This window comes from Paramisgurnus dabryanus, chromosome 15 (genome assembly GCF_030506205.2).
Source record: "Paramisgurnus dabryanus chromosome 15, PD_genome_1.1, whole genome shotgun sequence".
In the NCBI taxonomy this organism is placed as follows: Eukaryota; Metazoa; Chordata; class Actinopteri; order Cypriniformes; family Cobitidae; genus Paramisgurnus; species Paramisgurnus dabryanus.
Genome location: NC_133351.1, coordinates 20,683,425 through 20,697,636, shown reverse-complemented (window position 1 = coordinate 20,697,636; position 14,212 = coordinate 20,683,425). Strand labels below are relative to the sequence as shown.

Genomic DNA, 14,212 nt, shown 5'->3' with positions numbered 1-14,212 from the left:
TTGTGCTCACTGTTAAAGGCACAAGCCAAGAACGTTGGAATGAGCAGATCTGTGTGTAATCAGTCTGTTGGCATATTCACAACAGTCAACTGAGTGTGTTTGACTTATGTGGGTCAAATAGACAGTGGCTGTGGTATCATAAAAATCTGAAACGCTTTGTTTGGAATAATGCAATGAGTTCATTGTTATGAATGATGTATGCAAGCTTTCTCTCTCTTTTCACTGTGTGTTTATCCCTGCAGTCTTTGTGTGCGTGTGTGTATATATTTGCAGTTTTTCTCAAAGAAGTCATGTGTTTATATTTCTCGCTAACACCAATATGTTAACCACATTTTTATAACTTTTCTGTTTTGCTACACACCAGGACAAAATGAGACTTAAAAATGCCAAGTTTTTCTAAACCTTTTTCTTTTTTTTTTCTTAGGTCACGGAGAATGCCATTGTGGTGAGTGTAAATGCCACGCTGGTTATATTGGAGACAACTGCAATTGCTCGACAGAAACGGCCTCTTGCGTGTCCGACGATGGCAAGATGTGCAGTGGACGGGGCAGCTGCGTGTGTGGGCGGTGCCAGTGTAGTGAGCCAGGGGCATTTGGGGACACGTGTGAGAAATGTCCAACCTGTCCAGATGCTTGTGGAACAAAGAGGTATGTGAATGCTGAAACTAACAGCGAATCCAAACATTACAATATTTATCCAAAAACTATTGTTATTTTATTTACCAAATGTTAAATGCTCTCTTATTTTATGTCGAATAAAAGCATCTGCAAAGCGAATATATGTAAATGCATTTAGGGGTGAAATGTTTCATTTCTGTACCCAACAAAATTGCACCTACAGTACGCCCACATATATGATCTGGACCACAAAAGCAGTCATAAGGGTCCATAAGGGAGAAATTGGGATTTATATATCATCTGAGAGCTAAATAATCATTCAATTGATGCATGGTTTGTTAAGATGCAACAAAATGTGGCCTAATATTTGGAGATCTGAGGGTGCAAAAAATCTAAATATTAAGAAAATCGCCCTTTAAAGTTGTTCGAATGAAGTCCTTTGCAACTGTATCTACTCACAAAAAAAGTTTTTTTACGGTAGGAAATTTACAAAAATCTTAATAGAACATAATCTTTACATAATAGCCTAATGATTTTTGTCATAAAAGAAAATCAATAATTTTGACCCATACAATGAATTTTTGGCTTTTGCTACAGATACACCCAAGTTAAAACTGGTGGTCCAGGGTCACATATGGTCTTTATTTAGACTTTATTTGGACAAAATGTTTGTTGGTCTGGCACTGACCTGTTTAAACCTTTTTAAAGCTTTTTTAGTTATTGCATTAATAAATCTCCCTCCTTAGGGAATGCATCGAGTGCCGTCTCTTTAATACGGGAAGACTCGCCGATAACCAGACCTGCCAGCGCATGTGCAAGGATGAAATCGTCACGGTGGAAACCCTCAGTAAGTGCGCATCCAAAAACGCTTGCTTTCTATCAGACAACATAATTTATGAAGTAGTCATTAAGATGCTTGGGTTAGAGCTACATGTGTTTTCCCTTTGCCTCAGGACTCTGCTGTTGGTCACGGTCCACAGTTTGTGCTTTCAGGTCACGAATGTGTTATTAGCAACATCGTGAAACACAGCTTGTGGTGTATCATGCCCAGCTCTGTTTATGTTATTATGTGGAGAACGTGAGTCTGGACGTCTCGGCAGACGTCGCTGTTCTGTCTCGCACTATGAAACCTAACCGCCACTGCTATTTTTAACACTACTGTGTATAATACACACACAAAAAAAACTTTTTGGTAAGTTTAAATGTATGTTTGAGGAAAAAAGAAAATTATTTTTGTTTTCTGTGGAACTTTATTAAGAATTTGAAGGAAACACCAGTTTTTTTAATATTTTACTATGTTCTTACCTCAACTTAGACGAATTAATACATATCTATCTTTTTTTAATGCGTACACTTAATCTTTGGTACAGCGCATCGTGAATGTGTTAGCATTTAGCCTAGCCCCATTCATTCCTTAGGATCCAAACCCGAAATGAATTTAGAAGCCACCAAACACTTCTATGTTTTCCCTATTTAAAGACTGTTACACGAGTAAGTATGGTGGCACAAAATAAATGTGGCGATTTTTTTTTAAGCAGATAAAAATGAGAACTATATTGTATGGCAGAATAGCACCTTTGCAGCACTTTGACCTTGGCGCGCAATAACATCATCACTCCGTTGAAAAATCGCCATGTTTTATTTTGTGCCGCCATACTTACTTGTGTAACTACTCATGTAACAGTCTTTAAATAGGGAAAACATGGAAGTGTTTGGTGGCTTCTAAATTCATCTCTGTTTGGATCCTAAGGAATGAATGGGGCTAGGCTAAATGCTAACACATTCACGACGCGCTGTACAAAGATTAAGTGTACGCATTAAAAAAATAGGTATGTATTAATTTGTCTAAGTTGAGCTAAGAACATAGTAAAATATTGAAAAAACTGTGGTGTTTTCCTTTAAAAAATAGATGAAACAATAAACATACTTGATTCTGATTGGTCAGTTGCTGCATTTCTCCGTTAATTGTAAAATATTCTGTATTTCATCATTTCTGTAATCACTATTTTATGACTATTTATTTAAGTAGTCATGTAGTATTAGTAGTAGTATACAAGTAGTCATGGTCAGGATCTCCCTGACCAGGTTTATTAAAGCAATAAGCCCCAAGAAGCAATGTGTTACAGTGATTTTAGAAGCGATAAGGTGCGTTTTAGGTATGCTTTATTCTGCATGCATTTTTTACCACATGTCATGTATTAAAAGTTTATATTTTAAAATTCATATTAATATTCCACATTCTGAAAAGTTTTTTAGCTCAGTAAAATCTAGCAGATGCACCCCCTCCCTCCTACACACGCACACAGGGGCATAGTAATACAAATGTATGGCTATAAGATGTACAGTATATGGTTTTACAGCGGCTTTGAACACAGCTCAACCAATCAGAATCAAGGATCAGAACTAGCCATATTATAAAGTGCATTAAAGACCTGCTCACTGTACATCTCACTTATGAGTGTTACTTTCACATCTCCAGGGTTTTTACAACAGGTTTCATTGCAGGAGCCATTTTTACTTCTGTGTAGGATTGCATGAATAACATCGTACTGTGAAGTTTAATCATGCTTGATTTGAATAAATGAGATGCCATTGTGGCATTCAGGATTCTTGTGAACTCTGTTATGCCATTTCGGTGTCACCCTGTATGAGAAAAGAAATGTTTCATCTGCTACAGTCAGCTGACTATCTTAATGGACTCCACATGTGCATACCGGAAACTTCAAATCTTTCTAGAGAAAAAAAGGACTTGAAGTAAGGGAGAGACTTTTTAGTTTACAGGGGACGACATTCTTGATATAAACACTGTAGATAATCTGTGTCCTTGTTGAGGAATGCAATGTCTGCTCCAATAATAATCTCAGTCCTGGGGTTCAGGATTGTGCTTTCGCACGATTTCTTTCTTTGTTTATTTGCTGAGCCGATTGTCCAACTGTTTGACGATTCTTTCACTCTTTTCAGAAACCGATGATCCAAACGCTGTTCAGTGTATGTATAAGACTGAGAATGACTGTGTCATGAAGTTCACATATTCTGAACATGCCAACGGCAAATCAGTCCTAACGGCTCTTAAAGATCCAGGTTTGTGTTCAGCATTTTACAACCACCTCTGGCATGGACTTGTGCATAACTATTACTTTAATCACTACATTACTTTAGTACCGATGTAAACTGTAAATAAAGGTTTTTGCATTATGTTGAAGCTTTAATGCATTTTGTGTGCTTACAGAGTGTGGTGTTGCCCCAAATGCCAGGACGGTGCTCCTGGGGGGCGTCGGCAGCATCCTATTGATGGGCATTGTGCTGCTAGCCCTCTGGAAGCTGGTCATCACAGTCCACGACCGGCGCGAGTTTGCACGTTTTCAAAGTGCACGTTCACGGGCACGATATGAGATGGTGAGAACTTCCAACTTAACACTACACAGTGAATTTGTATTTATAAAATCCAATTATTTTAGCTCTACCTGTTTGTAGTATGGTCAGTTTTTTTACCAAAGCTGTAAATCTATTCATGCACTTCAGCGCAGTTTGTTGTTCGTTTTTTTTCTTATAAAATTATTTTAATTTGTTTACAGATTAAATACAGATTTTGAGATCAAGATATAGCCGCTTTCAATACTAACTATCTGACTTGAAGTAATTAATAGGACAAAAACAACCTAAGCTTTGACTGAAACCATGAAGCTTTTTGGAAAGCATCATTCAGTTGGGAATACAGATCGGTCATGATAATCATTTCAATTTGCCTGCCCTTGTAACCATATGAATTTCAATGAACTTGTCTGACCTATTTTCCTCTATGTTTCTCTCCCCCAGGCATCTAATCCTGTTTATAAGCAGTCCGTCCCATCTTACCCAATGGAGGATGTTTTCCGTATGCATACCAAGTCATACAACGGAGGAGTCCACTGATTCACCTGCAGTTGGACTGGGGGACATGGCAGGACCTTGTCAGATGTGGACTACTGTATTATAGAGATCTGTTTTTTGTTTTTTCCCATGCAAACCTTTCTTTTTTTTGTAGGTGTTTCCTGAGGATTTTTACTGATGATTATGTGGATAGTGAAAGATTATTGCTGGGCAGCAGTACAGTTCATGGCGAATTTAAGCACAGGTTGGCACTGGACAAATATAAATAGTTGGAGAGGAAGTGGTTGTCCCCCTTTTTCCAGAAGCATCAATGAGGCATTTGCACAAGCAGTGGATGTTTTGTGAGCTTGAATTTAACTCAATTAATTTTTTACAGTACCACCACCAACACATTATGAGGGACTCTGTTTGCATTGTGTTGTATAGGCAAAGAAGATATTTTTCAAGTGTACATTTTTAACAGCGTGCCAACTATCACATTTTAAATGCATTCATTGTATTTGCTACATATACAGAAGTCAGATGCCATAATGTGTACACAAACAAAAAAGTGCAAAATGATGGATACTAACCTGACCTAAACAAAGCAATATTTTCCTAACACTTGTTTTGCACATTTTGAATTAGGTTGAGGTTTATAATGTAAAGAAATGCCACTATAGAATACTGGTCATTTGGGTATGCAGATCCTGCCACACGTTTGCACATTTTCTTGATGCCTTTTAACCGTACAGGGTGATGAAATAAAATTACCTGCTGTTGCTCAGTGTGTTTTTTTTCTGAAACAAATACATTTAGGGCCTTCCCAGACAGGAGAAAACTCCGGACCAGATCCGCGTAGAAGTCGACAGCTCCGGTGCAGATCTGGGGTCTCATCTATAAAAGTCTACGCAGTGCTTTAAGTGGGCCGGAACGGCCGGTACTCAGTACCGGCATTTCTAAATACAGCTCTTGAGCGTACCACCACCTCTCCGTGCGCCCAGAACGCGCTTTTAGCGTACCGGAATGCTCATTTGCCCATCTGTTTAAAAATCAGAGGTTTAATTTAATCCTTTGGCTGCGCTGCGGCTTTTCAGAGCGCCCTTCACAATGTACACTTCCTAAATCGTCCTACCGAGAGCAAAGACACCCTTGCGTTTACAAGTTAAAAGCGCATGCGTCGCTTTTGCCGCTGACTGTCAGTCAGTGTGGTCTGGACTGGAGATGTGTGTGTTTGTGTGTGAAACGAATTTCAATTAATTTGAACGACAACGGGAGTTTTAACACCTGCAAAATGGAAAACAACGTGACAAAATAAAGTGATGACTTTCTAGTTTCAAATGGCCAGTATTTTGTTATTCTTGAACCCATGGACATGGTCTTAGTATCATTTTAAGGTTTTTTTCAAGCTCTTTCTATCTTTAACCATGCTGAAAATTTTACTCCCATATCTACCTTTTGCACAGATAATCCACTAATTTATAAAAGGATTTATTATTTTTTACAAGGTCGTCTGTTGACTGCTGAATATAAAACCCCTTCAATATAGGAGTCGAGTCAGCAAAAAAAAAAAAAAAACACTTTTTTGGGCCACTTAAAGCACTGGGTCTACGTACGCACAAAAGCCAAAAATGGCATACGCCAAAAAAATTACGACTTCTAAAACAAAGCAATGTTCCCTTTATAAATCACAGATCATGAATCATCCTCAGATCCCACCCTGTAAGCCCATTCTCCCATCAGGTTTGTTTTTTATAGATCACAACCTTTGCGTGGGAACTGGCGTATGCATGTTTCTAGTCCTGTTTTGTGCATACGTACGCTTTACAAAAAAGGCCCCTGGCCTGGAGTCATTGTGGGCCGTGTCTGGGTTGTGAGGGTGTTGGTGGAGTTTCAATGAAAGTTTAGCACGCATTGCATCATGACTTGGACTGAGTTAAAAATAAAACTGAAGCCATACCTGCACCAACCTAGAAATACAAAAGGTACATTACTTGCAGTGTTTTAAGTTCATAGAGCATGTAAATATTCATTTGAAGCTAAACAACCAGGAACTGCCACAACCACCCCTAATGGGAAAACCTGACATCATACTGAAGCCAAGCATCAGAAGCATCTGTGACAGCTGTGTCCCTAGAGGCTGTGAGGGTCTAAACAGGTTAATGTGTGCTTTACTGTTCATCATAATCTCCAGTGACTAATTCATAAGCTAAAATATGCAATGCGCACCTTTTTAAGTGATTCGACAGAGGTTTCTTTGTGCACATGAGATATACCTGAAGTGAAAAAAGAGGAAAGGAAGGAGTCTCAGCTGGGAACATAAATCAAGTGTTGTGTAGGGACTGTATATGTCCTGAGGTGCCCAGATGTATGGTTCAACTTACAACCATCTGTGTTTACTACGTAGGCACTACAGCACTGCTGTTTAACAAGCCGCAAAAAAGTTTTTTTTTAAACAAAAGGAATTTGGGGAATAGGAAAATAAACTGTATTTCATTTCTCCAATTTCATTTCTGCTTTGCTGTGAAAGCACAGTAAACTGTGTCTTAAGAATTGTTTGCCAGATTTGCTGGTCTTAATTTGAATCCAAATAAAAAATATATAAAACAGGTCTTGAAGAAATTGCACTATGCATATCAATTCCTCATTATTTCTACAAAAATAAAGCTTACACACTATATATACGAATACTTCAGATCACAACGTCAATGTTTCCCTTCTCTTTACCCACACAACACTTCCAAAACTAAAGACCTTGTTTATGTCCGCACTGTGGTTGGCTCATAAATCAAATTTGTTCTCAGAGTTTAATAAACTAAAATACTCTTCCTGAAGAGCCTGTTTCAACCGCCAGATTATTTAGACGGTTGAAGTCACGTACACAAGGGAGAGGGCAATGTTTTTAACACAGACTAAGTAGAGTTGCGTGTTAGGTGTTCACTGTAAGGTTTGAATTAAAACGTCAACAGCTGTGTCTGTTGTGGCTCATACTGTATTAACTTACTCAGACTTTAGGAACTATATAACTATAAAACATGTTTTTTTTGTCAAGTTCATAGCTTTATATTTTGAGTAAAATGGTAATTACAAATTGCTTTACTCGCCCTCATGTTGTTTCAGATCTGTATTTAATTGAATGCTTCACTTCATTTCTTCTGTGTAATACAAAACAAGATAAGTTAAAAGAGAATGAAATAGGGACTGATAGCCTCAGTATCCATTCACTGTTGTTGTGTGAAAAAATGCAATGAAATTGAATGCTGACTGATGTTCTCAGTTCCTCATAACATAACAATCTTCCTTTTGTGTTGCACAGAAGAAATTCATGTGGGTTTATTAAAACATGAAGGTTTAAAATGTACATTTTGGGTGAAGTACTTTTTTTGATCATGAACAGAGATATTGAAAGGACAAACATTTTATGACAAACATAGGCTGACAGTCAATTCAATTCATATTTGTCCCTCGTGACATGTTTCCTGCTGCTTTTTAATTGCATTAGTTTTGTTTCCTTGTACAGTGGGTACACAAAAATGTTTAACACGTAAAATCTAGGATGTTTCCACCAGATTCACAGATGAGTCTTGAGGCTCGTCGTAGACTAAAACGCATGTTTGAGCTGAAAATAACTTGCAATGACATCTTCAAATAAGTGCCATTGATTTGTCTCAGTATACACACAAGGAACATCTTTTTCTAAGGCATGTTTATAAAGATGCTTAAACATCTTAATTTAAAGGGGACATATCATAAAAATCTGACTTTTTTCATGTATAAGTGCTATAATTGAGTCCCCAGTGCTTCTATCAACCTAGAAAATGTGAAAAGGATCAACCCAGTAACTTAGTTTTGGTAAACCATTCTCTGCAAGCATGTGAAAAAATAGGTAATTGAAATTTGGCTCCCCTTGTGATGTCAGAAGAGTATAATACCGCCCCTTAATCTGCACCCCTTAATCTAACCACGCCACTGCCATTCAGTGCAGAGATCAGCTCATTTGCATGTTAAAGGACACACCCCCAAACGGCACATTTTTGCGAACACCTACAAAGTGACAATTTTAACATGCTATACTAAATGTAATTTAATATTAAATGTAATAAATTATCTATATGATATTCTGAGCTAAAACGTCACATTCGTACTCACTTTGGGGACACCAAAAAAAAGTCTTGTGAAATGTCCTCTTTAACTAAGGCCCAGTTCATTTAGCTAAGCTTTGTCTGTAAAACCAGGCCTTAAATGGTTAGAAAAGTTTTAAATTTAACAGTTTGCTTACATTTGTTTAAATGTAAAATTGTATTCATGTTGAAACTGTTGAATCTTAACATTAAAACTAACCATTTTTTGGTACTTACTTTTATGACAAAGAAAAAAGTAGTTTCCACAGCAAGAAACAATTATGAAAAGCGGGTTGTATTATTCAGTGCCCATGGTAACACTCGCATTGTGGTTTTCCATAATTTCTATATAAAATGTCAATATAGGCCAATAACTGCAACACACATGTGGCACTGGTGTTTTTAGGCATAATTTCCATAGCCTACAGATTCTGTGACAGTATGATTGATGTGAGGTTTTTACCTCTATACTAGTTAGGATACTATTGTATTGAGTATGTGATCTTTGTCACGTTGCATTAATCCTTTACTGAAACACACTTCTCCCTCAATGAAATCGTAATGCCACTAGCTCCAAAATAATTAAATAACCCTTTATTACTGTGGTCTCTGCTTTATAGGCTACAGAAGTAACGTAACATTAATCAAAACTGTGCTTTATGCTTTTCTGAATGTACATGATAATCTGCCCATTTCACGGTCTTTATGGTGACATTAAATATTGACACGGGTATTTATATCAAAAATTTTGTTTAGCAGCACAGTGGGCACAGTAAGGATCAGGGTAAAATAAATAGATGGTCAGAATAGAGCAAAGCCTGAAATACCTTAGCGAATATCTCCCCCTGTTGGACATACATTTTATTTATGGTGTAAATGTGCTAGGTTTCAAAATAAAATGAATTTGAAAATAAACACAGTTATGGGCTCTCAGGGAATTTGGATGTACTTTATATAATACATATTGTAGTAAAGTAAATATTATATATATTTAATATGTCTTACTTTAGTATGTCTGTGCTCTATTTTATAGCACCATCTGCTGAATAGAAGTGTCAGTGTGAGTGTATAAACCTTTCAAAGGCAAAAAAACAAATTAAATGAATAAATAATGACAAACATCATAACAATTACATTACATTTTTGTATAACAATAATACTATATTTGCTATTTTCCAAGTTTTCTGAATCTTTTTACATACATGACTAAGAATTGTATTGCAAGATCGAAAACATGAGACAAGTTATTCATTTTTGCTTCAGATTTCCATTTAAAGATCAGAAGAAAGTGGGCCTACATACTTGTGGTATGAGAGTGAGTGTTTGCTTGCGTATGTTGGGTTTCATATTAATGAAGTGAGTACCACCTCTGTCTGGTGAAGACTAGGATCTTATGTCATGGAATTACATGTTAATGGGTAAAAAACATGGGAAAACAAAAGAGTCTTTCTTTTCCATTGCTCTCCTCCTGAATACAAAGTTAAGGTCAACACCACAATGGCTGCGTGTGACAAATGTGAGCTGGACACAGAGCAGTTCTGGGTGAGTTCACTTGTAGTGCACTCAACAAACAGATGCTGGTGTACAAGCCTGCACAGGTTAGATCTGTGACCCTGGAGGCTATTTTTCTCATCTTATGAGTTTAAAACATTAATGATCTGTTTGCTGTTAGTGCAGTGATTTATTAATATCTCATTTCATTGTTTTTACCCTCTGCCTATTCTTATCAGAAAGATACCTCACTGCAGACTAAATGGTTTAACTTTAAAGCTGTAAGTTATTAAGAAAAGTAATGTATGTTTTGTTTACGATGAAGTTAAGATTCAATGGAGCAGCCTTATAAAAATAAACTATTTCTCCATTAGCCTGTTTGACAGGTGAATAAACCAAATTGAATAGTATACATAATGCTCAGCCCATCATTAAAATATACACATTTTCTAGCATCCAGGGTTTTCTTTGGCTGTTTATATTATGTGTCTTCTTAATTTTAGAGTATCCATGTCTCTTACAGACTCAAGTATTTGAGCAATTGCCTATTAAACCACAGAGTTAACTGTGTACTGTAAGTGGAAATGAAAAATGACTCTTGACTTTGTTACAAAAAGTAAAATGTTATATGAGGATTTAAAGAGAGGCTGAGTCAGTCAGTGTAAATATGGGATCTGTACAAACTACACTCGTTTGTTTGCAGCTGAACACTTTTAAAGAATGCTGGGTTATTTTCAACATTTTCATGTTGGGTCAGAAAGGGACAGTCAGAAAAATTTCATATTTAATTCAACCATGGGTTGAAACCAGGGGCGGAGCCAGACATTGTAGACATTGGGGGCTTAGCCCAAATCTTGGTGTTCCAAAGCATGGTCACCTGCTTATCATTTTTCTCCATTCACGGCAGCTTTATAAACTTTTTTAATCTAAGTGTTCTCTGTATTATCATTTTGAAACTGTAACATATTTTGACAATGACACTTTTACTTAAAAGCAACAAAAGAAGGAATAACAGATTTTGACTTCACTAGCAGAACAATTTCTCACCTGCTTAATGGAAACTCTCTCGCTTTCTCTCTCTCGCTTTCTCTCTCTCGCTTTCTCTCTCTCTCTCTCTCTTTACACATACAATTATCACACATAAGCATATTGTAATGTAAGAGATTGAGGATTCACATTTTATAACTGTCCATCAATGAATTTCTGAGGTAAAATCATTGTGAATTTCAGTGAAATGCATAAGGACAAAACATAAGCTGCCTAAATACTATATACTTTCTCACCTTCTTACTTCTGACGTCTTTAAAAAAAAAATCGTACACCCATCTGTAAAAAAGAGAAAGATGATTTGTGCAATGAGTTTTTTTTCAAAGGTTTAATTCACTGTGATTAAATGTACTTTACGTTACCAATGACAGTGTGCAGCATAGGAGGCAGACTAGACCAGAGCGCTAACAGTAGACGTTAGCCATGCAGATAATATATCAGTTGACGCTATTTAACAGTATTTAAATCACATAAGTATAAATATACAATTTTACAGTAATAACAAAGGCACTGTAATAATAAACACTATGAAAATGCGTTTACTGTGTGGAGATTCAGCATATTAATTTGCCTTTAACTTGAATCTCTTTTTCTTTTTAACTTGAGTGGAGGACCAGTTTAAAGCGGAATGCCGCCACCTAGCGTACTGGATGAATTCATTTTTAACGATATGAAAAGATTCGGGGCTTTTAAAATGACTTGGAAAATAAACAAATTTTTGCTTAATTCACACTCAGGGAATAAAAATGTACTTTTATAATACACACTTTAGTGAAGTAAATATTATATATATTTAATATGACTTACTTTAGTATGTCTGTGCACTATTTTATAGCACCATCTGCTGAATAGAAGTGTCAGTGTTAGTGTAAACCTCTCAAAGGCAAAAAACAAACAAATTAATAAATAATGACAAATATCATAAAAATTGAATAACATTTGTGTATAAGACTAATACTATATTTGCTATTTTACACGTTTTCTGAAACTATTTACATATGTAACTATGCATTGTATTGCAAGATCGAAAACATTCAGCATATTCATTTGCCTTTAACTTGAATCTCTTAACTTGAGTGGAGGACCGTTTAGAGTGGAGAGTTTAAAGCCGAATGCCGCCACCTAGCGTACTGGATGTATTCATTTTTACAGATCTGAAAAGAATTCGGTTTGACAAAACATTCAGGGCTTGAGCCCCAGAAGCCACCCCCTTGCTCCACCCCTGGTTGAAACAATCTGGCATTTTGGGTTGAAATAACCCAGTTAATTTATAACCCAACAGATTGGGTTTGGCCTTTTTTGACCCCACCATGGATTGAAAATAACCCATCATTTTTAGAGTAAATACATGACACAAACTCAGAAAACCCCGCACTTGCAAAAATGTATCAAAACCTCTTTATAGGGGTAAAGAGATTTTGATACGTTTTTGCAAGAAGACAATGTGCAGGATTTTCTAAGTTTATGTTATTTGGACTTAATTGTCTGGAGTGAAAGACACTTTAAATGACACAGTATATCTATATTTATTATTTCTACAATATATACAAAATGCCTACTTACAGTATACATATCCAATTAAAAGTTTAGGGTCACTTGACTAAAATGCTAAAATCTGAAGGTGTAGTGTAGGCTATGCTTACATTTTTCAAACAATTATATGGACAAAAATATAATTGTGCCAACTTATTAATTATTTTATTAGAAAACTAAAATTGTATTCAAATACATGTTTTTAAAACACATGACTTTGACTGAAAAAAAGCAAATAAAAGTTTAGAATAGATGTTTAAAAATCATCTCCGTGTAAAACCTCAAGAAGTTGTTTGATAAAATGCCAATAGTAGCTTTTTTTACAAATTCTAGAGAAAATAAATTGGCTACTTTAAAAATCCTAAAATAAAAAGATTTTATAACCTACTTTTAGTAATTTTCAAAATGTCATAGTTTTGATTAGTTTACAGTTTTACTAATATGTTTTAATATAAGTTATTATAATATGTTGAAAAATTTTATGTATACAATACTGTGCAAAAGTCTTAGGCCACCACCACCAGACTTGTTGTTTTAGAAGTTTTAATGTTCATCCATTTTTATTTTTCAATCTATTTTATTAAAATACAAACAGAAAATACAGAAAATATGTATGGAAAAAATGTTCAGGACTAAATTTCTTCTTTAGGCATCGTCTGTGTTTAGTGTGACCTCTCTTGGCACATAACACATCTTGAGCGTTTTTGATCAGAGTGAAGTAAAAAGAGTAATTTCTTTAAAATTAGAAACTAGGATTTAATTTCCTTTAGGTTAAGAGATCCTACAGTTTCCTGCTAGTGGAAGGGGAGTTTACCCTAAAAACTTGACACATCAATTTACATTTTTATACAGTTTTTAACAATACACATGCACATTTCCTGTATATTATAGATGTATTCTTTTGTAAACAATTATATATGATCACTAGCCTATAACACTGCAAAACAATAAATCTATTTCTGGCATGGTAGCCTATGACTTTTGCACAGTACTGTATATTATATTAAATTAAGAGAATACTATAATAACTTTTTAGAGAACATTAATGGTCTCTTAGTTTGATATAATTTCCTGTTTGGACTGGACATAATCTTCACATAGTCAACATTAAGAAAAATAGTAACAATTTACAATAAGGTTGTATTTATTAACATAAGTTAATGCCTAGTACCTTTGATATGAACTAACAATAAACAATACTTAATCTTAGTTCATGTTAATTTCAGCATTTACTAATACATTATTATTATAGTTGTAACTGTTAACATTAGTTAATGCAATATGAAGCATGAACGTAGCAAACCACAAAGATTTATAAATGCTAATAAACAACAATGTTAATGGTTAGTTCATGTTAGCTAATTCATTTACTAATGTTAACAAATACAACCAACTAATTTTAAAGTGTTTCCAGAGACATTTTAAACGGAGCGTTGTTTGCATGTTCAAATACGTTTTATTGTTTAAAACAGTGGAGGATGTGATGGATGTTAACTGCTATCAATTAGCTGATCCTCTGCACACGTCAGAGCAGACGTAACAACACTATTGCGC

At 35.5% G+C, this 14,212-nt stretch overlaps 1 protein-coding gene across 1 annotated transcript in view; it reads left to right on the top strand.

Annotated features, from left to right (window-relative positions):
- Positions 1–5,249, top strand: part of itgb5 (integrin, beta 5) — a 34,701-nt gene extending 29,452 nt beyond the window's left edge. The window contains exons 11-15 of the mRNA XM_065251466.2: positions 425–647; positions 1,364–1,464; positions 3,579–3,698; positions 3,847–4,013; positions 4,434–5,249. Coding sequence (XP_065107538.1) covers positions 425–647; positions 1,364–1,464; positions 3,579–3,698; positions 3,847–4,013; positions 4,434–4,529 — 707 coding nt within the window. The 3' untranslated portion in view covers positions 4,530–5,249. The remainder of the gene's footprint in view (positions 1–424; positions 648–1,363; positions 1,465–3,578; positions 3,699–3,846; positions 4,014–4,433) is intronic.
- The last annotated feature ends 8,963 nt before the right edge of the window (positions 5,250–14,212 follow it).